The sequence below is a fragment of the Stegodyphus dumicola genome, chromosome 4 (genome assembly GCF_044657685.1).
Source record: "Stegodyphus dumicola isolate Sdum_Otavi_A_Nest chromosome 4, ASM4465768v1".
Classification (NCBI taxonomy): Eukaryota; Metazoa; Arthropoda; class Arachnida; order Araneae; family Eresidae; genus Stegodyphus; species Stegodyphus dumicola.
Genome location: NC_140771.1, coordinates 8,319,962 through 8,347,299, shown reverse-complemented (window position 1 = coordinate 8,347,299; position 27,338 = coordinate 8,319,962). Strand labels below are relative to the sequence as shown.

Genomic DNA, 27,338 nt, shown 5'->3' with positions numbered 1-27,338 from the left:
GTACATTCTCGTTGTCATGAAATAACGTTTTAGAAATAGGCTTTGGAGACTTCTGAATCATCTTATAGGAAAGAATATGCGCAAAACCTTAAATTCCTTTTATTTCTATATCATTTCCACTATGCATATCAACAGTCTCCATTGTTATACTATAAGTACAACAACCTGATATAGATTAGGGATACTCAATCTAGCTGTTTGTTAGTGATGATATAGTTGTTTTATAAGCTAGAAGACGCCTAGCAACCTTTCTTTGCAATATGATTTTCTGGTTAATCTTTAGATTATGGTAACTTGGCGATTTTTTAGCGAAAATTTGGCGACCAACCCTGCTACAGCAACCTGCTAGTTTTGTTTTGGACGCCATTTTGTTTTCACGAAGTAAAGGCATTTTTTTTTTTTTTTTTTTACTTTGCTCAGCATTTTTTTCTAACAATCTGCTAGCCGAATTACGCTTATGCTAGAACTTTTATGGAACAAAAGTGCTTAATCATGACGAAGATGAGGTGCGAAATTGGGAGAAAGTGCATAATCGCAAACTGCTTGCCGCGTTTTTAAGAATTGCACATACGCGGTATCCATGTACACGTCGACATATTTTCACTTAAAAAACATCCCAGAATTGCACAAAAATGGCATTGCGCACACTCTTGACTTTATCCATGTACACTGCTAAAGTCCTAGCTAGTAACCTTTATCGCCTTACCAAAATGTCGCCAAACTACCTGTTACCATATTCCAAAGATTAGCCGATTTTCTTACTGCTTATAAATCAGCATTCTAACAGAATTAAAAGAAAATAATGCGATTTGACTTTATAAAGACAACACAGCGCATTACGTAAATGTGAATCAGCATAAAACTCAGAATTCAGTTTCATTCAAAAAGAAAAAAAAAAAAAAGATTTTGAAGTCCAAACTAGAACCTATATAATCAAAAATAAAACAATAAAAAAAGGGGAAAAAAAACTTAAAAGTGTTTTTGGAAACATTTTCCGTGACACCAAAGAAATATAGTTCCTGATAGTATTTCGAAGTTACTCTTAAAAAAGTAATTACTCGCAGATGCTGTGCTCCAGAAATGTGCACGCTAAGGCACTGGAAAACATTTTTAAAGCAAGCAAAGAATTGTGACCGTAAATTACGTTAGCTGATCGACTCGCTTTTGTTCGTTTCAAAAATATAAAGGTTAAGCGATAAATAAACCACGTAATGCTATCATTAGTTGAAAGCCGTTTTTATCTTCAGATTTCTTCGAGCACTTATAAAAAGTCTCATCTATCTAAATTCTTTAAGCTAAAAAGTAGAAGCATTACAAAACTGTAATTTACGCTAATGATTTCTAAATTTTTATTTAAAACATTTTGCATACTCAAAAGATAATTCCACTCCCTTCACGTAAATTAAAATACAGGACGCCGTTCTGTTTATACAGTTTAATTCTCATAAAAGAAAGCCTGGAAAATTTTCTTTCTAGTATCCAACATTTTATCAATAATCGAGTTTTTATAAAAAGAGACTGATTACAAAAAATCTCGAAAAGAAACTATATTATCTAAATTATTTTTTAATTTCGTGTTACCGATGGTTTACAAGTCGTAATATGTTATCCTTAATGTTGAACAATACTCTGAAATAGTACTTATAATAAAACAAATTTAAAACTTAATCCTTGAACAATAATCTGAAATAGCACTTATAGTATAATACATTTAAAACTTAATCTTTGAACAATAATTTGAAATGATACTGAAAATATAACAAATTTAAAAGTTAATCCTTGAACAATAATCTGATGAAGTACTTATAATAAAAGGTTGCATGTGTAGTTCGCTAAAAAAACAAAAGGAAAACGTTACGTTTACAATAAATCTGTCTATTAAATGTTTCGTAATTAATAAATATCAGTCATTTCTATATTATTTCATAGTAATATTTTAGTTATAACGACATTTTAAAATATGAATTCCTCACTTCATCATTTAAAAACGCAATGCTAGAAATATTACATAGTTGACATCCTTAAAATATGAATAACCAGGAGTGGGAAATTCGGGAGTTTTGGGGAAGTTTCCTCGCTGCCCCGGAAAGTCCTTTCCAATGAACTCCAAATTAACTTAAATTTGTTTTATAATGGATGATTCAGGTTATTCAACTATTTCAACTGATTCTGGTGTAAAATATATTTATATTTAATTAGATAAAAATGTAAATATATTTAATTAGATATCACAAAGTTTATTTTATTTAGCTAATTTCATTTTGCAGCTTTCTTACCCTTTTATTCTGAGCAAATCCTGAGTAGAGAAAGAAAGCTTTCATTTATTAAAGAGTTTTTAAATAAGATGAATATAAAATTAACAATTAATGTACGTACATCAATGCGTAGATAGACTTAGTAACATACCACATACTGATATACAACAAAATTAAATGATGACTGTAAATCAATAATAATATAAATAAATAATAGTATGAGTATATATAAAATTAACTGATTGAATCTTCAAAAAATGTATAAAAATACCTATAGTAATTCAAGACAATTCAGATTTAAAAAAAAATCACCTTAAGAAAAATTATGCTAGCATAATTTTTCTAATCCTTAGAGGCATATTTTTGGCTCAATTTGAGTAATATTAATTCAAAAAATTTCATTTATTGCTAGGAAACAGTTTCCTTAGTAAAACCAAAAGATTAAAAACCAGGAGATTTTACGATCTGATTGAAGACGTGAGATGTGATAAAAAGAGTTGGCGGCAATGGTATTATTATACAAAACTGAAAAATTTTAAAAATTATTTTAATGTTAAAATGCTACGCTATGAATCTGTTATAAATACACAATTCATTCTTTATAAGTTAATTGTTATTAACAGTGGATAAAACTGAAAGTCAGTATTAGCCACTGTTATTGGTATCCAAAGTAATTTTTAGAAATAGAACAATATTAAAATCCTAATTATGGCAGCATTCGGGATGATATGCACTGCTAGAACTTCAAATTTTGGTATGGAACTACAGAAGACCAATCCACTTCTACAGAAAGTATTTTCTTTTATCAATAATATGTCGGAAGTTTTGTTTTACTCTTGTATTGAAGGTAGTTCTGGTACAATATACTAATAAAGTTTAAATTATTTATTCAAACGAACACAAAAAAAGAATAGAGTTATGCATTTAAGTAATGAAAATATTCCTTTCTCTAATATCTTCTCAGTTCATTTTATTTCCTCGCATAGCCATGTTAAAATGGCAAAGAACTTCAAATTTTGGTATGGAACTGGGAAAAACTAATCCACTTCTACAAAAAGTATTTTCTTTTATTAATAATATGTCGGAAATTTTGTTTTACTCTTGTATTGAAGGTAGTTCTGGTACAATATACTAATAAAGTTCAAATTATTTATTCAGACGAACACAAAAAAGAATAGAGTTATGCGTTTAAGTAATGAAAATATTTTCTCTAATATCTTCTCAGTTCATTTTGTTTCCTCGCATCAATACTGATGCATTCTATGTAAACGTTTTTGACCGTAAAGTATCCAGTGCCTTTAGAATAAGTCTGAGAAAATAAACTGCATTTAAACCTCTAATTTGTGTTGCAAACGTTAACATTCTTATCAGTATTGTGCCTAAAAGTTATTATTAGAAAAGTCTGCAGACGGTATTCTGCAGGGAGTTTCTGGTACGTGTAATTGAGCAAAAGTCAGCTTAGAAATCTACTGAAAAAAATCACTGCCTTCCTGCTGAAGAATAGCTGTAAGTGATCGATACACTTCCTGGCGTCTTTTGAAATCACCCCCTCCATTATAGTTCAAACGTGCCATCACTTCCTGATCAACTGGTACAGAAAAACTTTATTTTTTTTTATCCAGAAGCTTTCGATAATAAAATATTTTTAGAACCTCAAATTATGGTCACTAGAATGAAATGTATTTCATCTCATCTCATAGATTTCAATTAAATGGTATGCTGTTCCCAAATATGAAAAGTAATTCTAATAAGTTTAGCAAATTTGTTTTATATATTTATCCCCTAAAAATGACTGTTCTGAACCGAGACCAATTGAATGTACACGGAAGAATTTCGGCTTTGGAATGGAATTTATTAGATTACAAAAAAGCTCACAGAGGCTATTCCCAACCATAAGAGTTTACGTGAAGGCAAGAGAAACACATTTTTACGACGTTACACAACGTGGAAAATCATGAAAATATCATGAAATCATGAAAAGGCAAAGTTTGCGTTGTTTACACATTTTAAATGCTTGTAACGTCTTTAAAAATTAGAATATTTGAACTCGGTTTTCTGCATACGATGTAGTTACGTATATGGAATATTACGAGAGTATAAAACAAATCCAATTTTTTGGTTGATTTTTAGCTATTTTAAAGGCCACCGTCCCCTTAACAACTAGTATTTACATACTATCATTTTTGATACACAGAAACGGGCAGTCAACTCGACGTTTTATACCCGATGATGGTAAGAAGAAAACAAATATTTTAAACTTTCTTTTCTAACGCATTTCCTACTACTACTTGTATAATTAATCTTCAAATAAACTACTCTTCTCACTCTTCTAAGCGCATCAGACAGCTTTAACGCACGCATCCATCAAAGCGAAGTAGCTCATAAATATGCATCGCTTTTAATCTCGATAAACTCCAGCACAGCTCATAATTTCAGTTTCCGATTTTTCTGCCAGGCATAAGAGATATAAAAATTTCATGCCATTTCAGAATTGTTTCCTTCCACTTGAAAATTTCATATAAATTTTTAATATTCTCTGGCGTATTTATTCTATTTAGTAGCAGGGATGTTTAATTTTCATACTTCTACACAAGTTATCAATGAATTGTACACCTGAACATGATTTATTTTTCGTATTAAGCGTTATCTCTCTTACTGTTCGAAACTGCTAAAGGTTGTAGCTTTTTTTTGGAACAAGAGAGATTAAAAAATTAGCAACGCCTTCGCCGGGAATCGAACCACGGACCTCTGGAATACCGGCCCAGCGTACAGAACCACTACACCACGCAGGCACGCTAAAAAAATGTGAGAAATACCTTACATACTCCCCTCTTTTTTATGCGACTAGGGTTTTAGGGGACCTAGTCGCCAAATCTTGAGTGTGGAGAATCATCCAACACCCTTTTAGTTCGGGCAGGTATTTTTTGGAAGCAGATGAGATGAAAAATGAGCAAACGCCTTCCCCGGGAATCGAACCACGGACCTCTGGAATACCGGCCCAGTGTGCTGACTACTATACCACGAAGGCACGCTAGGAAAGTGAGAGAAATACCCTATAAGTTGAGCATTATTTATTCTTCGTATTAAGCATTATCTCTCCCGTTATTCAAAACTGCTAGAAGTATCACCGGGAAGACAAGCTAAAGCAATCTATGAAATGGCTGCGCGTTTAAATTAAAACCTGAGAATTTAATTACAATTTTATAGCTAATAATTGGAAGATGGAAAATTTTCGCCTTTCACTTCATAGGAATTCCCAGATTTCTTTCTAGATATACCATACTATTTGCTTAAACATCTGTTTACATCGTTATGAATTTGTAAGAGTAATCAGGGTTTAATTTTAAAACTTAAAAGTCCCATATGGTGCTTTCTGGAAGACTGCCATGAAAGAGGAACCAATAAATAAATAAATAAATAAAATAATTAATAAAATAATAAAATAATTCATGATTAAAATAATAAAAACTAAAAGTCAAGAAAATGTAAACGTATAAATAAAAATGTAGTAAATTATTAAATGAATAAATGATTAATAGTTAAATATCAAAATACCGGACCCTGTCTTATTTGGGGCTTCAACTAAGTAAACCCGCAATATAAAGAATAAAATACTAATTAAAGGGATCATAGAAACAAAGCCCCCATTCTTATTTTCAGCACATCAATCAAATGAGGTAAAATGTTTAAAGCGTCATTAATGAGACTAGACAGAATGTTTAAAAACAGTATGGGCGCATAATAAAAAATTCTGCTGTGTATTTTCCTTATAGAGACTACTATTTACTGTTATTTGAACATATATTCTGAAACTTTGATACTATTTATGAAAACGAATAGAAACCTTATGTTATGTGCTTTGTAGAAACATTAGGATTTTTTGGAAGCAGAAGAAATGAAAAATTTGCAACGCCTTCGCCGGGAACCGAGCCACGAACCTCTCAATTACGCGCTGAGCGTGCAGACCACCACACCGCGAAGGCACGCTAGGAAGACGGGAGAAATACCTTATATACTTCCCTTTTTAAAGGGAGACTGGGGTATTTAGGGGACCCAATCGCCAAATCCTGGGTGAGGAGAATCATCATCCAACACCCTTTTATTTCGGGCGTCACTGTAGAAACATTAGGTTAATTGGAAGCATGCAAGATTAAAAATGAGCAAAGATTAAAAATGAGCAAAACCACGAAGGCACGCTAGGAGGGCGGGAGGAATACCTTATATACTCCCCCTTTTAAAGGGGAGCTTTTAGGGGATCCAATCGCCAAATACTGGGTGCGGAGAATCATCATCCAACCTTCTTTTTAGTTCAGGCACCACTGTAGAGACTAGAGAGATGAAAAATTAGCAACGCTTTCGCCAGGAATCGAACCACGGACCTCTCAATTACGCGCTGAGCGTGCTGGCCACTACACCACGAAGACATGCGAAGAAGGCAGGAGAAATACCTTATAGCTTTAATAATAATCTTCCTTCTGATTTCCAGGCCCACCAGCGGCCGAGCGGTAAAGTCGCTGAACACTGGTAGTTCGGTCCGAGGTTCGAATCCCGCGAACGGGTTGGCTGCATGGGCGTTTTCGTGGTTTTCCCCATGTGTAACGTGTATACGAGCCAGTTTCCCTTAGAAAGTCCTCCACGAAGGCATCCCTCCCCTTAGGCAGATAGCCCTCGAGGCTTTGCCATAATCACACACACACACACCTTCTGATTTCCCTACATAAGTACCATAGTTCACTTTAAAATAAATTAATAAATAAAAAATAAAAAAACTCACAGTCTGACCTTTCATATTCAAATAACAGGTATCATTACCATGCGAATCTTAAAAAGATATCTTTTATAATGCAAAAACTTCTGGTCCATTACAAAAATCAATTCGAACTTCTTTAATGGCAAAAAATGTTTACATACATGTATGATACAAAAAATAAACAGAAGTTGTAAAAAAATCCGATTTTTAATAAACTGAATTTTTGCTGAAATAATAATCAAAACAAATCAACAAAAAACACACAATTAGTCTTTCCCATTACAATTAGTAAAGCAACAAGTGAAATACGTTAAGATAACTGGAATTGATACAGTGTCGCGGAATTTTGTTTTATTTTTTACTTCATATTTGACGTAGATGATAGTAGGTACAGAGAAATTCTGCAGCAGGAATAAAAGCCAGGTGAAGTTTACAAAACCAAATTATCACAAAACTCAATCTATCTAAAACCAAATTAACCACAAAAAAAAAAAAGGCCCGTAAGGATTTTATGAAATTTTAAAATTATAACTTAATAAATTAAAATACACAAATTTCCAAGGTGGTTAGAATAGAAAGAAGGAGGGGGTCGCAGTTTCCTCCTTTGTAGAAAATGAAATCTGCCTAACAAGTGGCGGCCACATTTATGAAATCAAAACAATGAAATGTACTTGTTCCTATGATGTTCCTAGATTTACATTGAAATTCAGCTCAAATGTTGATTTTTTGTTTTAAAGTAATAAAGATTGTAAGATTCCAACCTTTAAGTTACAACTAAGAAATGGAACCTTAAGAATTGGTAAGCAAATAATCGCTTAAGTTCAATAGACAGAGAGCAAAACTCAAGAAGGGTTAAATACCGTTTATTATTCAAAATAAATTTAATAGAAGACTCCTTCTTGGAGTTTACAACAAAGCCTCCACTTGGGCTTGAAGTCAGGAATACTAAAAAGTAAAACTTAAAAAGCTATAGCGGAAGCTATCAAGATTCTAACAGAGTTGGCCCCTAACACTAACTAGAAGGCGATGCTATCAAGGGCCTCGCCGTTTAGTTACGGCCGAGCGTAATAATAGCTTAAGAGAAAGTAGCCTAAAAGGCGAAAGCGCGCTGCTCAGAATATCTGGCTCTCTAACGAAGTTAGTTAGAATTTCAATGTTAAATACTTTCTCCTTTTTCATTTGCATTTAACCGCGCTCCTAAAATCACATTCTGGCCGGAAGTTGTAAGCTGAAATTAAGAAACGATAGGAAAGTGGCTTAAACAAAACATTAACTGTTAAAAACTTAGGATAAACCTTACATGATGATAACTATAATTTACCATATACCTGAAGTTATTAAAAATAGTGTGACGTCTAAATACATTATGCTAATACTGTTACTTTTCCATTTCCTCTTTAAAAATAGATAATTCTGATTTTCACATTATTACCGAAATTCAATAAAGGATTATTTCACATAAACTACTTCAACAACAGGAAATTTATTTCATTTCAGTACGCTTTATAGTCCAGCTTTAAGCTACAATATACTAAAGAGGAAATTCACGTATTTTTTAATATTCATACAAGGAACATATCATCAGTATATTATAAATATTAAAACAAAATAGATTTATGTATATTTTACACTTGTTTCAATTAATGTACCATTTAACTACAATTACACTTGTTTCAATTTCAAATTTTATGAACTTCGATTACAGAAAAATAAATTAAAATTCAGTTAGAGAAATTAAGTATGTAAATTCTTGGATGTCTTTCTATACGTTCAGTCTGGTACTTACTGTTTTATTATGGTAAATGTTTGGTACTCACTGTTCAGTTACGATAAATATTTGGTACCGAAAATTTTATTTATTTTTATCGTTATATTGAATGGAAATTTTTAAGTTTTAAGCAAAAAGGCACATTTTTTACAAACAAGTTATAAACAATGGATAGAAATGCATAAGAAAAGTACTATATTTTATTGAACTTCACCTTTTTAGGAAGCATAACCTAAACCTGTGACTCAATCTGAACGTAAGCGACTTATCGCTATGTCCAGTAAACAGACGGAAAAATAGGCCTCGAGGTTTCACCGAATTGAATTCTACCTCCTTTTATTCTAACATACTTGCAAATTAGAGCAAATAAATTTACGTTATTTTAAATGAAAAAAAAATTTAGATACTACAAGCAAGTTAGCAAATTAACAAATCATATACAAATAAACTACAAAATTACTAAGCAAATAAACTGCAAAATTACTACGTGCAACAGCATTTGACAAATTAATTACAGAATATGATAGATGAACTTAAACTATAAGAAGTGAAATTATGTTTTCCCAAGAATTAAGTTTACTTTAAGAATGGAATTCTTGAATTAGTAATTAGTTTACTTTTAGGCATTCCGTTTCGGTTAAAAAAAAAAAAAAAGCAAAAATAATGTAAAGTGAAAGCAGAAAATACTGGATTATCCTTCCTTATATTCATCTTTTATATTTAATCTTTTGATTACAATGAAAAAATTAGTTACATTTGTTTTGCAGTTATCCATTGTTTTACCGAAACAGCTCTTCGATACGCATAAATAATCGATAACTTAGTAGCTAAGTAAGTCCAGTGAACAGGCGCGAAACTTTCAGATAGTTCCTCTACTTTTACGCTAGTTTGAGTTTTATGCTGAAAAAGACAGCGTGCAATCTTCAGCATCAGAAAATCAGAAGTTATATTTTGTCCGATACCACAAAGACACATATTTTTTTATATAATAATCTGAAATTATCCTCGATCGTTTTGACCGACTGCCAGAATTTGTCGAAATGATTCATACAGTGGCTGTCAGTACAACTTCAAACACAGTTAAATTGAAATCTGTTTATTCTATGATCATCCTTCAGTCACAGTTTTACAATTCCACCCTTGAGAATAACTTCTATACAGTGTATATAGAGAGTGCAAATAACATCTACAAAGGCCATAGAGTGCCAATAACATTTCTACAGTTCTTAAAATACAATGCACAGATCACATCGAAATCGTCTGCAAATTCTTGCTTTTTTATAACAATGTTGATGCCATTCGTGAATCTGTTAAAAATTCATCCCATCAAAATTAAGCTTAAGTGTCGTAATTTAAAACTGCATTTCTAAATCGTTTAACATTTTCCTGAAACTTAATAATCTAAGAAGCCACATTTCCTGCACAATTTGGAAGAACACGACTTAGAAAGAATTAAGATTTGAAAAATCGTAGTTTGTCACGCAACGGAATATAAATTGTATTTTCTGCTACATCTCTCCAAATACAGTTGCTTTTTAGTTTCCATTTTTTTCTTTCATATTCATATTCTTATCAGCAGTAATTTTTACAATTTTACAGTTGCTTCTATTTTTTATATATTAACTAGTGAGGCTATACTTTTCATTCTTTTTCTAGTTCTATTCTAGTCTAGTTCTATGATTACGAAACATTAATAATTCATTCAATGTTGGATGGATTTTGTTTATGAATTAGAAATTTTTCGTCCTTCAAGTTATATTCAACAAATGCTATTTAGTGCCGCGACTATTTGTGCAAACTTTCTTAAGAAAATAATCGAAAAATTATAAAGCAGTCAATAACCACATTCATTAATATTTCTAATATTCTTCTAATAACGACAATTAAATGACGCAATTCCAATGTAACACAACGAAAAGATGTTTCAGGAAAAAGAACTTAAAAAAGACTGCCTTTTATTTACACGGAAAATTTGAGCCTATTCATTTATGTGCTCAAGTGCTCACAAAGCGGGAAACGTAATGGATGATACATCAAGCTAGGAAAAGACGACGAAAGTTAAAAAAAAAAATGCTTCTAGCGCAGAAAACCGGATTGAGATGAACACTACGTGACAAACAGCACATTCACAACGGGAGAAAACAATGAGCGGGTGAAATCAATTCTTGATGGCACATGATAATTACTTCCCGTTATACACACTCATGAGAATAAAATTTTTGCTTTACGTTGATAAAAAGCTATTCTCAAATCTATGTATTATATACATGCGTATGCAAAGAATTCAGTGCAAAATGTTAGTAACTTCGGAGAAAATGACCATATATTGTGAAAGAAGCCTGCTGTATTTTTCTTTTAAACTGCATAAACTGCGGTGTTTGCAACTTAAAATTCATACGTCAGCAAATCTGAATTACACGCAAATTAATTTTATGACGAAGAAATTTATGTATTTATTTATTACTCAAAGCATTTGCTCACATTTGTTCTTTGCTAAAATTCGCGTTAAAATTTTTTTATTTCTCTGCCCACTGGCAACCGCTCAATAAAGTGCGCAAAATTATACAAATATGATATGGCAATGCCAATATTAAAGTATGAGGGAGATAGACTTAGACTGCATTGATTTTAATTAATATTCTAATTCTCTCAATCTTATAAAACCAAGATCTTATAAAAACAGGGGAAACTTCATTTAGTAAGAGACACGTGTTGGAATTCTGAAACGTTCAACAGCCGCAACTAGATTTTTCAGAAGTCCATATTTACATCATTTTCAAAGCATTGAAACAGGTTTGCAATGGAAAGGAAAATCTGATTCTAAACAATAATTCAATAACTGTTTACCTTCAGCATGTGACGAAGCAGCGGGAGGTTTTATGGCTTCTTTCTTTTATCTAATTGAGTTGTGGAAAAAAGTATGCGGGGGTTTTATGAAAAATGTAACGCGAGAAAAAGTATTCTTCTTCAGTTTTTAAATATTAAGATTCTTCCGCGATACCTTCTTACAAATGTTCATCTGTCATTGCTTTTTAATACTCATGAAATTCTGGATTCCTCCTAAATCTGTGCCACAGTGACTCAAATCGTTTTTCTGCTGTTTCCAAATTATCCCGTAAGTTCATATTCTAATGATAACATGGTCAGTTGTTATCTTCATCAGATTTATTAGAAAATCCCAAGGCTTCCAACTATCATAAATTTCTCATCAATTCGAATCAAGTTCTAATTTATTTTTAACTTGTATAAAACTCTGTACGACATTAAATGTTTTTGATGCATTATATGAGTTTTCTGTTCTACTCATAGACAACTCAAATTTAGTTTCTACCACTGAGAACAATTTAGAAATTCGACAGATCTTTCCTGTGTAGCATTCACAATCAAGTCAAAAAAACCATTTTAAGGATTTTAAAGATTTTCTTTGCAAAATGGTTTGATAGCATCAGCTTTGTTAACTAAACAGAAATGAAATGAAATAATTATGTTTGAACGCTGATCAGTTTAACTAACTTTGTAAAAAGAAATTGCATAGTTTGTTTTCATTCACAAGCCTCATAATTTCTGTTGCATAGCTATTCAAGAATTTTCTTGTTTCAATTACATTCTGTTCATTTATTTTTCCAAATCTCGTCCTCACACTCTCGATGAGTTTACATTCTTCCATAAAATGAGCTGCATTTCCGTACTTCCCACAAGCCAAGCCTTGATCATTGCCCTGGAGATTAAAACGTTTTAAATAGGCCGGGAATCTACCATGATCCGTGATAACTTGAATAGTATCTTTATTATTAAATAGATCCATTTTTCTCTTTAGGGTCAAAATTTCCAAGTAACCCTTATTTTTATTTGAACCATTCCATTCCCGAGCCCATTTCTCAATTATACTTGCTTTCATTTTTCTCAAAGTAATTCTTCTGGAATCATTAATATCGTCATAAATATCACCCTCTCCCAGGGCTGCCTCTTTAGCTAGACTATCCGCCCTCTCATTCCCGGTAACACCAATATGTGCCTTGACCCAATGAAAATATATACCATTTTTCTCTCTTATTTTGTTATAAATGTTTTTTATATCCAAAAGAAGTCTATTGCTTGGTTCCGGATTCGCCAAACCTCGTAGGGCCGAGAGAGCATCAGAATAAATATGTATTGTAAAGCTTTAAGTTTTTATAACTCCACCGCAGTGCCTCTCTAACTGCAACCGCTTCAGCTTGATACACTGATTTATTTCCTTCTAATCGTATTTTTCTATTATAGCTTTCAACTCCGTAATAAAAAATAACAAAAGCACAACCAGTTCTACCTTTATATCCGGAGCCAATGAGCAATGAGTAGTTTATCATAGTTCACACATATATTTTATTTGTTTAAGAGCTGCACCACTCGCCTACGAAAGCAACATACACTTGCGACCCCCCCTTCCGTTACATAAGAACGACTTGTGCCAAATAAATTTCTTGAAATTTTTACGTGGAAAAATGCATTGTGATATACAAAACTGAAATATGCAAAACCCGAGATACGGATTTTTTATAATATGACCAACTTGCCTTTTGGAAGGAAGAGGAAACACTGCAACAAAAGCACAACTGCCACGTGACACGCATATATGTTGAGTCATAACAGTTTGGTAACTTGGGTAAAAACTATAAATTGAAACATCCTTTGTTAAATTATACTAGTTGTATAAATATTTAAAAAAGAAGTTTTTTTTAAACGCACACACAGTTTGTCAAAATTTGTAATAAATAATTTAAAACTAGCGTCTTTAAATTATTTAAATAAATGTCCCATGACGTACTGGAAAATAGTAATAATAATAAAGAAAATTTTCAAAATATTTAGGTTTAGTATTTCATGTCATAGCTTCATTTTCTTCCATGTCTATACTTCCGTACCAAAAAAATTAATCATACTGCGAAGTATATTTCGCTTAATTTCCGAAAACTGCAATTAATTTATCTCCTAATGCAGTAAAACGCTAAAATTCTATAATTCGACTTTAAACTGAACATAAAATGCTTTTTAAAATATATGTAAATGCTCCGATTGCTTATCTAGCAACGCTGTTCTTCGAAACGCCTTCCATTTACAGACGGCCGAATATGCTTTAATTTAGGGGTCTTCAACCTTTCACGGCCGAGAGCCACATCAGTAAATTCACAAAGATCCGTATATATATTACAGATTTGTATGTATATGTACACATTGGTCCCAAAAAGTCAAACGGAAATCGAATTAAAATGTTTTAAAACTTTTTTTTAACTATGAAAAATAAAGTATAAAGATGATTGTACAGAACGATGTTACAAAATGCTTTTGCAATAAAAAAAGGAAAAAAAACTAACATTACTAGCGGAAGATGGTAGTTACTTTAGCTTTAAACGTGAATCTGTGTTGTTGTAATTCGTAAAGTTTCCTCCAAATGTCTGTCTGTCAGCCGTGTTCTTGTTTTTGATTTTAGGATTTTCATTTTATAAAATGGCTGTTCACGTATGTAGATACTTCCAAAGATAGAAGACATGAAGACTGCATGTTTACGAATTCCTGGATACTTGTCTTCGGTCACGTACTTCGAATAAAAATAAATTACTAATCTAGAATTTTCAAGAAACGTGCGTTTTACTGCAGAGACACACTGTAAATCTATAAACTCTAATTGAAGTTCGGGTGGAACACATATTACATAAAATAAAATGAAATTTTTGAAAAATTCGTCATTTTCCGAAAATGTTACCGCAAATAATATCAAGCATGCATTTTAAACCCCAAAAAAATGAAGAAGGAAAGAAAAGAAAATAATACCGAAATAAATAATAGCAGCAGTTTGCCATCGTTCAAAAATTACAGAAGGAAATTTTCTGTTGTCGTAACGACCTACATTTGACCTGCATCACGGTTATTCTGAGCTACTTCAGTAGTAATAATCAGAGCCGGATATAGACTTAATAAGGCCCTAAGCCAGGGGTTCTCAACCGGTGGTACGTCAGAGAAAAATCGGTGGTACGCAAAGAAGCAAAGTATTTTTAACTATTAAATTCAAAAATTAAAACCCCAACATCCTGATTGAGGATTTTCTCTAACACTCGTAAATTTATGCGATCTGAGCTTTGTTCACGAGTGGTGGTGGTAGTAGTACTTTGTAGTGGTGGTACTAAAGGTTTCAAATTTTGTTTAGATGATACGTGTTAGTCAAAAAAAGTTGAGAACCGCTGCCTAAAGCTATTTGAGATATGGGACCGTTTATTAGTCCAGATATTATATGTCAGTGCCAAATATGATTTTTGGATATCTCGAGGGTTTGGGGGGACTCAAAGAAGCGGGGGCTATAAGCTATAGCTCTATTTTTCAAAATAATTGACCAAAAAGGTCTGTTTACAGCACGTGGTGTAGTGTGGTGTATTTAATTATGGCAAACCACACTAGAGCTATCTGCCTAAGGGGAGGGATGCCTTCGTGGAGGTTCTTTCTAAGGGAAACTGGCTCGTATACACGTTACACATGGGGAAAACCACGAAAACACCCATGCAGCCAGCCCGTTCGCGGGATTCGAACCTCGGACCGAACTACCAGTGTTCAGCGACTTTACCGCTCACAGAAAACGAGAGGAAAGAGATGTATTAATCTGGTTCCTAAACTGCAAAGAAATTTTCAGTAAGGGGTTTATTACTATTGCAGGTTTTCTATACAATGGGAAATTAAAACTAAGCAAAGTGGATAAAAGTGTTAAAAATCAACTCAAAATGTTTTAAGGTCAATATTACACAATCTTTATCCTAACGACTTTGAAAGGTATCAAGACGCCAAGAAAAATCCACCAGCCTTACTTCGAAAGATTCTGTTACATTCCTTGAAAACAATGAAAACTATAGTAGTACAGGTACTGCATGTATATGTTTTCAATACATACTTATAAAGTACCATAAAATTTCACCTATGGACTATTATGTTTCTGGAGAAGAACTATTACAAAAAAGAACACTGAATGAACTCAGGAAAAAGGATATAAAAGAGGAAACACGAAATTTTTACAAAATGCCCTTCTGTTACAGAAAGTACGATCCAAAACTTAGAAGGGTCCAGAAAAAGCCTATTAGATGAAATACATAAATAATAAATATTTACATTTTAAACGTTAATTAAATATACCGAACTACCAGATATATAATTCTAAAATTGCGTTAATACTCTCTGTATTCTACATGCTGAAGATGCTCGCTGAAAGTACTAAGGAGACTCATACACCTTAAAACCCATAAGATCTTCGAATATGTGACTGTTGCAAGAATTAGGATAACTTATTTATTTTAAAATCAATTACTTCCAACTTTTTACAGCTGACTACAGAATATAGCCGCTTTCTGAAATAGTAATCAGAAAGTTTGTGTTGCCACAACTATTTTTATAATTTAATCCGCTTTGTGACAAAACGTTTTCGTCATGTTTTCCCCTTGCGCGCACAGTTTAAAATATTCTTTTGCATAATTTAATTCTATATTTAATATATAGCTTTTATAACATTTGAAAACACCGTGAAACAAAAAGATTTTAAAAATTTCATGTTAAATTTTTATTTTATTTGGAGTTGAGTTTATAAAACGTATTTTATTTAAAAAAATCTGTAATGTTTCCGTGCATAAAGTTTTTTAATATCAAAATATTCATCAGATTTTTGGTTCAGTTAGATAATAGTGCCCATATAAAGAATTCCATCAAATTTCAAGTACGTACCATTAGCCATTTTTAAAATATGCCCGAAAGGTGGAAACATGACGAAAGATTTTGTCACGAAGCGGATCAAATTATAAAAATATTTGTGGCAAGACAAACTTTCTGGTTACTAGTTTCCAAAGCAGCTATATTATGTAGTCAGCTGTAAAAAGTTGGAAGTAATTGCTTTTAAAAGAAATAAAATACCCCAATTCTTGCAACAGGGACATATGCGAAGATCATAAGGGTTTTTTACGGTGTATGAGTCCCCGTAATTTTCGAACATAGACAATACATGCTTCCTTTTGTAAATTTACGTTTTTTTGCTTATTTTAAAAGAATTTGCAGGAAAAAAATAGCATTCTTTATTATGTTCCTTTTATATACTACTCAACCATAAAAACAAATTACATTACTGCTAATTAATTGAATTATAAAAATCTCTTCAGGTCTCATCATATTATTTTTAAATTGTAATCAGGATTTCTAAAACTTTATTAAACTTTATTCTTTTTCACAAAATTTCCATTATTCTACATTTCATTAGTTGTTACGTTTTTAATCAATAATAAGTAACTACGCAAACCGAATTTTCAACTCAAAAAATACAATGTAAAAACTATACTCTTTGCTTTAGAAACGTTAAAATTTCTGCATAAATTCCTTGCTCCATTAAATTTCCATGTATATTACACACACGTGATTTTCATGGGTACTCCTTTCTGGGAACGTTCTTTTATTTAAAAGAATTTCTGATGGACGTTTTAATTTACTCACTGCTTCTTTTTCGAGGAAATTTTGAAAGCTTTTATAATTTTAAACTAATTTTAGACTATAAAAAATGTGCTGAAATTTATTAAAACGAAATTATAGCTTGTTTCCAAACAGATCACATCTTCAGTTTCTCTAACAGTTTCAGATAGAAAAACGAACTCTTAAGCTATTTTCGGCAAATTTCCTCTCCATCCTCCTCCACTAACTACTACTTAGACTTCTTTTATACATCGAAGCTAATAAACGTAACTATAGATTAAAAAGAATGAAACATTCCTGCCAAAATGTTACTTGATTTGACACAAGTCATACGAAGAATCAAATACAATGCTCTCCGAAGTCCGCTAGACATTTCAGTGTTACGGAAATGGAAACATAATTCTAAAAATGGCTGAAGAATAAAAGGCAGGTAGGAAGCTTGAAACAAACTGCGCAAAAATGAAGACGAGCTTTGATGCATAAAGACGTTCCCCCATGTTTCTTTCCTGTAACAGAAAACAATTACCATAAAATGTTTCTCGTGCATTTATTTTGTTTTAAAACTCAGGCACTGAATTGTCATCGAACGACGGTAAGATTTGAAAATATTTTAATCTGGTATTCTGGCATCATACTTAATGCATTTAATACGACCATAAGATTCCAATATAGTTCTGATGTTTATTTAAAATTTCGATACACATTGTCGATTATTAGATTGAATGAATAAAATTGCTTGAGCAATAACATTTTAATCACATTTTGTTTAAGATGCATCAGGTTATTACCATTATATCCGACAATCAGAAAAATGTTCTTACAATTTCGGCGTAAATGTGAATTTTAAAGCTTATTAAAACTTCGCTTTTTATTGCCATTTTCCGCGCTTGTTTCTCTATTTGCTTCGATAAATACTCAGATATGCATTTACGCATTATTTTTGTGTGAGAATTGCTTCAAGGAACAACTAAACGATACTACGCAAAAGGCACTTTTTAACATTTTTCAGAAATTACTCAATTTGTTTTTTAGATATTCTGAAAAGATTATCTTCAGCTGTTATTAAAAAAAACATTCGAAAGAATGGATGCATTCTTTCATTCATTCCCGTAATACCGCATCTAAACCTAATCTAAACTTGAAATATGTCTGCTTTTTTCATTAATTTCATAAAATTAATACAATTTTTGCTTAAAAAGACTGAACAGGCTTATCAGGCTTTTAATACAAAATTAACGCATAGAAAATAATAAAATCACACAATATTTAATATGCAACGCTCCTTCTTGATTTGCACTTCAAAATTATTGCATTTATTTATAAAAATAACTAATCCATATTCAAAATGTTACAAATAAATGTATAAAAATTCGAAATTTGAAGCAAACTTCATCATTGCTTATCCTTCTACCGTTCAAGGTAAGGCGTCTTTGCACATCCACAAAGCACCTGCATATCTTGGCAGATGCCCATTGTTGGAATAATTTTTTTTTCTTCTTTTTCTTTTGCTACATTTTTCTAAATGTCAGGAAAGGTCTCATAATGGGGCCTTTTTAAGGCACAATTTACGAAGGAGAATAACTATAGATGCCCAAGCAAGCACAGCAGATGGGTAAGATGAAGATTTAGCCTTTATGCAGCACTAGAAGAAAATTTCATTGCGCGAAGTATATTTTTAGGCTACCCGCTATTTAAGCTCTGAATCTGCAATAGCAGATATAGGAAGATCAAACAAAATAGTTTTATTTAAATTTATTAAATGTAATTTCATTATAATTTTATTATAACATAACGATGTTACTATCGGTAACACAGTAAAGGAATGTTTTCTATGCAATATTCTCAATGCTAACGTCATAATACACACACAGCTGAGAAATGAATGATTTACTTTCGTTTGGAATTATTATAACTGTTTAAAAAAAGGAATCGAGTAACTATTAACAACAATCAAAACAATACATAAATCTAGAAAAGTTTAAATTTCAATGCAGAATTTTTACATAGTATGTGTGTTAATATTTAATAGCAGTCATCTGCAAATTTCTTAGAATCGGGAATCAAAATGCGATTCAAACAGTAAATGATGGTAGGGTGTAATTAACATAATCAAAATCGTACAATCGAAACGACCTCTGAGCATCCTGCGAGCAGAAGCGACGCAAAAACTATTTTTCTTTCTTTTAGGCAATCTTCTACGCAATACCCATAAATGTCTAAAAAGTATTATTTAATCGATACAATACCCTTATTAGTTTTCATAATGATTAAATAATAACACTGATCACGTTTAAACGAATCTTTTATCGAATTGTTTTAGATAAGCAACATTTTATTCTTAGTTATAAGAGAATTCTCATTTTTTACTCGGAAAAATATAAATATCACTTCTAAATAGACACTCCCGCGGAAGCTGCGCTCCACCCACATTTTCAACCAACCAGATGAAAGAATCGACCCCGAGTATAAACACAACACCAAGCGTTCGCACAGAAAAGCGTCTAAAAACATGCATTTTCATACATAGCGGGAGAAAAAAAAAATCTTACCTGAACTTCAACTTCTTGGCCAGGGAATGTATCATCCTGTTCCGACATGTTTCCAAATTGAATCGTTGGACACCACGAAACAAAATGAGAGTAATAAAAGGGAATAAAACGAGCAAGATTTTAGTAAAAACAAAAAATTGAACACACGCAAACGACTTCGAATCACTCGCCTGCTTCTCTCATCAGCAGTAGTCGATCCACAACGCCCAAGCTCCAAACGATCAACAGAATGGTTGCCATGCGCCGCGAATTCAACTATCGCCAAACATATCTCGCCAATATCTAAGAGTCTTCTCGTTCTATCCACTCTAATCATGCAATATCAGCTGACAGAGCTTAAGAAAATTTCATCAGTCATCTCGAACAGTCGGCTGTTTTCTTTGTCAGTTTGCAATGCCATTACGCAATGGTTAAAATGAAGAAGTTTTCCAGACGGCATTTTAATTCTTATATAGTTTAAGGACTAGTAAAGCAGTTTGTAGGGTACAATTCTCATAAAGTATGTTATATATCTGCGTACTGTTTCCTAGTTTAATAAAAGAAAGCAAATTATTAAAAGTACAATACTTATAATTAATATATTATATTTATTTAAGACTAGCTTCTTTCTCTGAGTGTGTTATCAGTGACTAAAGGAGGCGTTTTTTGCGAAATAAAACTACGAGGGAAAAATGGTATAAAGTTTAAGATACAGCCTTTTGGCTTTTAAAAAACTGCAAAGAAGCACATAAAAATTAATTTTAAGCTGCCTGTTGTTAAATTCATAAATATTTTCAACAAAATAAACATCGAGAGGTGAGTTATTTTTATTAGTTAACATAAAATTTTTATTAGTTAACATAAAAAAAATTAGTGATTAGTTCAAACATAAAATCAACGTTATAAGCAAACGACAAAGTCTTCGCAGCTGACAATTATCCAACGCACATTCTACAGAAAATCTGAAACGAAATTACGAAAGAAAGCTAATTTATTCCTATAAGTTTTCTTTTAAAAATAATTCCCAGTTTCTAGTCATTATTGAAGGAGTCTTCTTCTCCTAATGAAACATTTCCTCGTTTATAGAAATTCCTGATCAATACAATATATGTCATCTAATGAAGCAACATTGTCATCATTGATATCAATACGATGGAAACAAATTATCGAAAGTGTATTAAAAAATACATATTTCTGCTTTTTTAAGAATTAAAGCTTAAAAATATTAGCAAGCAAAATTCTTTAACAGATATAAATTTTTGATTTTCCGTGAATTTTTGATTTTCCTTAGAGAGGTTACATTAAATATCGACGCTTATTTTTACCCTAAAGGTGTGACAAAATTTTAAAAAACCTTTTTATAGCATTTATTATCGTCAGGTCGTTTCAAAATTCCTCTTCAGTGTAGTAAGTGTATTAAGGTACTTTTTCAGCAAAAAATTGAAAAATCGGTAATTTCATTGATTTTGGGGTACCGAGTCCCCTTGAAAATATCGCAATGAAACAATCGGACCGAGGCGGATTAATGGGATTATGAAGTCACGACGGCCCTGCATTCCAAGAGGCCTTCAAATAATTTAAGTACTTTTTAAAGTATAGTAAACATATTTTGTATCTTTAAATGAGGAGCCCCTGAAATTTCACCTAAAGCAGGCCTGGTTTTCGTAAATCGCTGCTGCATTCACAGATGGGCACTATGAGAAGCTTCAGTGCATTATTAAGAGATATATATAATTTTTATAAATTCCTAAAACTGTCACTCTAATGAGAAATCTGTTGCTAGAATTTGAAAAGATAATTAAACGATCATAGGGCAGCATGGTTTGGCAACAATTATCAGAATTCAAAGGCCGGATGAATTTTTAATGCAATAAGGCCAAGATAATGGATAGTTAGTGGCGCAGCAATAAGTATATGGACAGTAAGTAATTTATGCAGCGCAGCATAATAGGACGAGCAAACAGCAAATTTATGCTCTCGATATTTCTTTTAGGAATTATTTTTAAAGATTTTCTGAACACCGTGTCCACGAAAATCCTTACCCAGCCTTTATTTTCGGAACCGTTGATCATAGACATGTGCTTCTAATTACAGAAATGTTATAAATGGATCAAATATTCATGTTTCATTGCGATATTTTTAAATTAAAAAAAATCAATTTTGCAAAACTTACGAAATATAACCTTTTTATACGCTTTCGCCAGTCTCTATATTTATACTAAATATTAGACTCATTATAAAAAATACTATACAAAAAATGTGACCCCCCATACGACAAAAATTAACTTAGATATTTAGTGTTTTTTAAACTAGACGTCATATTAAGGAGACGTATGAAAATTGAAGGGCCAAGAATTCGCATTTGTACTTAATTAAAAATAAAATAACAGTTTAGGGAAAGAGTTCTCATAATGACGAGCATTTCTATATAGGTTATTGTGAAACGTAATTAAATATAGAAGTAATTTTTTCCAAAAAAACTGATCTTTTTCGCAGTCTTATAGAATTCTTGTTCTAGAAAACACTTAGCAGTTTCAGTATTGTCATATTGCTCGTAGCATTATTTGCATAAATTAAAAATTTAAAATAATTTTAGCTTAATGAATTTTTCTGTGATTTTTAGATTAGGATTCTAAGCTATTAAAGCTGCTAAAATATTAATAATATATTCCTAACGTGAGGATACTTTCAGCTTACACGATATTAAATCACAGGAGAATATCCTTCAATAGCATTTAAGGAATACAAAATTTTCTTAAATATAAGTATAGGAACGGGACGAGAGTATAGAATATTATATTCGCATTTATACAAAAATAATTTTGACAAATTTAAAAATGATTAAAAAATGGATACTTACGTCATTTAAAACATTTTTTGTAATTGGAAATACAAGTCTACTACCAACAGTTTGAAAAAAAAAGGTCAGATAATGATTTGGGCGAGGGATCCGGTGTACGGTGAATCTTCCTTGGCGACCATCTCCCTAAAAAGACCACATCTTAAGTAATCAGTACATCTGAAAACAAAAATAAATAACAATACTGAGCATCATTAGACTAAGACGCCTATCTCGGCAGAAGACCAAATCATCTGGAGCTGTGGATGATAATTTTACAAAGGGCATTTCTTGAAATATTGATCCTCTAATTACAAAACTTTTCGAAGTAAAACAGAGAATTTTACGAAAAGAGATGTTCTGTAACTACAAATATGTAACTCTAAAATTAATTTTTATAAAGTCGCCTTACAGGGATGCATATTCTATGATATAAAGGTACGAGAATTATAAGTCATAACTTGATTTTTCTCAAAATAAGTCTCGGCTTAAACATTTAAAGATTCACTCCTCAAACTAACGATTTGGCAGGTTCTTGATTTTTGCATGGAATTATGATATGACAGTAATGTTGGTTTTTGAAGAATGTATATTAATTTCATTATAAAATGCGTGAATTCTTTAAAAATGTATTCATAGTTATTCAGTGAGGACTGGAAAAAAGTAGCATTTCTTATCAAATATCGCATCTGAGAAATTCAAATTTATATTTGATGACAGTGCACATAAGTTCTTTAAATTCCTCCAACAGACGGCAATGAAAATTTAAAAACAATTTTGTATTGCTCCCTTTTTCTTGATACTTTAATAGTAGTAGACTTAAACTATGAAAATACCAAACTGTTTGCACAAACACTATTAAAGTATTAAGTTTAGTATTCTTGATGTTTTTAACAGTAGTAATTATATAAACCCTTTATGGTTCTAGAATAGCCAAGAATAATTCTGGTTATTTTACGTAATGCAGATAATTACTGTATTGAAATATACTTCTTATAGGTGATCGATTCTGACATCAAATTTTTTGTTTTCTTAGAAGACGTTCTGCATTTCAGTTCAAGCATTGAGTATACTGCAATGAGTATAACTTAAACGTTTGCATGCTTATTAAATTACACATAACTGTGAAAATTTTAATTTTTTACTTCCTTGTACGAAGTAAAAAGGAAGTATTCGCGAAAAGTTTCAGGCAGCATATTTCATAAAAAAAACATCCATTTTGACCGCTATCGAATGCAATTTAACGATGCTTTTGCGTGACATCTGTACGTAAGGACAGAATAAAAGACTCTTTCCCTCAAAAAAAAAAAAAAAAAAAAAAAAATTATAAAACTGCTTTAAAATGAATTCTGAAGAGAATTTTTCGTGGTGTCTGTACGTACGTATCTCGCATAACTCAAACGAGTAACCTCAGAACGCTGAAATTTTGCATATAGGACTGCTGTAACATGTGCACCTCGTATTTTGGTTGCAATCGGCCGCACCAAACGTATATAAATATATTTATATATATATCCACTCTGTCACCCGGCTCAGTGATCTCAATTTCTTTACTCTTATATGTTTGTAAATTGTGCATTTTTTGCTTCAAAAAGGATTGAATTGTGTTGTTTTTATCTTCCGGTTAAGGTTTTTATGCCTTTAGTAAATCTGTATGCAATATTTTTAGAATTATCAACAATTTTAAAATTGTTTAAGTGCCGCTAAGCCTAATAATGTTTTTGATGGCTGCCATTGCTCTTGTTTACATTTGAAACAGCAGGATACCGGATTTGTTACCAATCTAGAGAAACTTAGCTTCGCAACAACAAAAATAACGCCTTCATTTATTATTGCTAATTAAATCATGCTTAATCCTTTTGGAATTTTTTCGAGGAAATAAGTGTTTGAAATTTACTTCGTAATTTTTAGATATTTTGATTTTTTATGTATTTTTGCCTTGTCGCGAAGTGAGAACTGGATTAATTGAATGAGACATACTGAATCATCTGTGAGAAACTGTTTCTTTTTTGTTTTGTTTGCTTAATTTCTTTTATACGTCGTTCTAGATTTATTATAGTATTTGAATAGAACATGTGGCAACGGTTAGATAATTCGTCAAGTGATATAAATTTTGTGCATTTTGAGTTATAATATGAACGAAATATAACGCTGTTAGGTGAACCTAGCGCCAGAGTGTCGCTATGGTAAAAAAATAGAGTGAATTTTAAAGAGTGCATTTATTCTATTGCATCCTATGCGCTATCGACGAAGCAGATTTAGTTCAATCCAATAAGGTTAAATGAAATGCAAGAAAAGATGCGTATAATTTAATATTTTTTATCTTATGTATATAAGGTTAATTTACAAATTGTATGTACTAATACCTGTAGATGTAGTCTGCAGTCTACATCTACTACATCTTTTTTTGTATTACGTACAGATGTCGAGCTTGGTAGCTCAGTAGAAGAAAATCAAGCAAAGAATTTAAATCTACTAAAAACCATTTAAAACAATGATAAAAGATAATTTTTGGAAGTGTTCGCATCCGCTCTGTGCCGTAACTAATACTGGTTTGACAAGAAAGAGTTGTCCATGAAAGAATCATTAATGTAAATTTAATGAGAAGGAAACTTAACTTGTTTTCAGAGTGACAAACAGTCACCATTTAGCTAGCAGAATTATTTTAAAGAACTACAGAATGCTAGCGTAGTCATCCACGTGTGAAATTCGAAGTACCTGTATCTCTAGGTGTAAACATAAATCAAGGATGATTGCTTCGACGCATTACTTGACGAAACACTCGACAACATAAGGTAATTGGATGGATAATGACGTACAACCGATTTGAATCAGAAACGTTTATCAAAAATAAGCAAATACCACATTTCGAAGACGCACTTACAAAATCTAAGATGCACTTTTTTCCGAAACAGACGTTTTGAAAATTGGTCATCTGAAAATTGCCGCGTTAGAATTGCAGTATAGCACTAAACGGTTTTTCCTTTCATATTTAATTCAGTTAGAAATGCTGAATCATGAATGGCCTTTGTTATTCGGAAGAAATAACCTTTATGAAAATTTTTGTTGAGATGCTTTGGAACTTTATAGACAATCCTCCTCCAAAATGTTTCTGGAAATTTAAAAAAGCTTTCACAGAGCAGAATCCCATAGAAATGTTGCTTTGCGAAATCATGTAAACATTTTATAAAGCTTTATAGAATTTTAGTCTGTAAAAATCTAAAACCTAATCAAAGCAAATTTTCAGTTTCTAATGTACTCTACTGGATGTAAAAGAGCAAAAATACACATTTTTTATTCATAAGCGTTTAATAATTTTTGAATGAAAATTTTGCCTTTTCTCCTTCTAGGTTAACGTTTCTTAGCTTTTGAGTTAATGTAATATTTTTGTGCTATTTTTGCCGCAGTATTGCTTATATAATGAAAAAAATTAAATCCTGTAAAAAGCGCAAAATCAATTTTGAGTCTTAAAAGTAATTAAGTTTATGCTGTTAATTTTGAAATTTTAATTCTTAAAATTAATGCTTTTAATTATTCTACACGTAACCCTGATATAAGAGAGGTGTGTTCTTAATTTGAATTAGACATGTTTATGATGTATTTATTTTTATTTCAATAGTTTTTTAAATCAAAACGATACTCAAATTTGTTGCTAAAAAATTGCATTCACTGAAAAAGTTTCTATTCCTTTGTATCTGTCATAAATCACTTCAAAATTTGTGCAAGGTTAAAAAATTCCGTTCGACAATGAAACTTTGATTCATTGTTTTTAATTCCAAAATTAAGTTTTGTTATTTTATAATGCTTTAAATACTCAGAAGCTTCTACAGAATCTTTTATAGAATATTAAGTCAAGAAAACACATTTAGAAATGTATTTAGGATAAAAGAATTTAGAATTCTTTAGAACTACCCCAGTTTTCTAAAATTGGGTCTTATAATATTTTCAATAAAATTATATCAATTCACTCCCGGGGTCTTTAGAAACTCTAAACAAATTTTTAGAGAATCTGTGCATAAATCTCTGTTGAATTTATACACATTTTTTATATCTTTATGCAGTAAACTGCTATAATATTGTCTTAAGATTACAATAATATTAAACCAAATAAATAGCAACAGAGCATAGTCGTTTCTCTGGACAGATTTTGCTAGGTAGATTATAGGTATCTCACAAATACTTGAATCATAATACAGCGTGTTTATAAAGTCCCGGACCCATTTTGATGTTTAATAACTCATAAAATAATAAAGATAGATTAAAATTAATAACATAAATGGTTAGATAGACTCAAAAAGTTTCATGATCCTTGTCAATGAACTTCCACGTGTGCCCCCTTCGTCGCACGGAGAATATCAAGTCGATATTCAATTTCACGCCAGGTACCGGCAAGCATGTCGGCATCCACAGAGGCTATTGCGGTTGTAATTATGGCTTTTAGGTCATCCATGTTCGACACTCTCCTCCTGTAAACGTTGTCCTTTATAAATCCCCAAAAAGAAAACGTCCAGTGGCGTTATATCAGGTGATCTGGGTGGTCAAGGAATTGGACCTCCTCGCCGAATCCATCTTCCTGTAAAATGGTCATTCAAAGAACTACGAACTATGGTACCCCAATGAGGTGGTGCACCATCTTGTTGCAAAAAGATATGTGGCTGAAGCTCTTCTAGATGTGGAAATATGAAGTTTTCCAACATGTCTAAGTATACGACTGATGAGACCGTCTTTTCTG

At 31.7% G+C, this 27,338-nt stretch overlaps 1 protein-coding gene across 1 annotated transcript in view; it reads right to left on the bottom strand.

Annotated features, from left to right (window-relative positions):
* Positions 1-20,019, bottom strand: part of LOC118187136 (uncharacterized protein ZK1073.1) — a 224,436-nt gene extending 204,417 nt beyond the window's left edge. The window contains exon 1 of the mRNA XM_085814518.1: positions 19,789-20,019. Within this exon, the coding sequence (XP_085670644.1) occupies positions 19,789-19,836 (48 nt within the window). The 5' untranslated portion in view covers positions 19,837-20,019. The remainder of the gene's footprint in view (positions 1-19,788) is intronic.
* Positions 20,020-27,338: the final 7,319 nt, after the last annotated feature.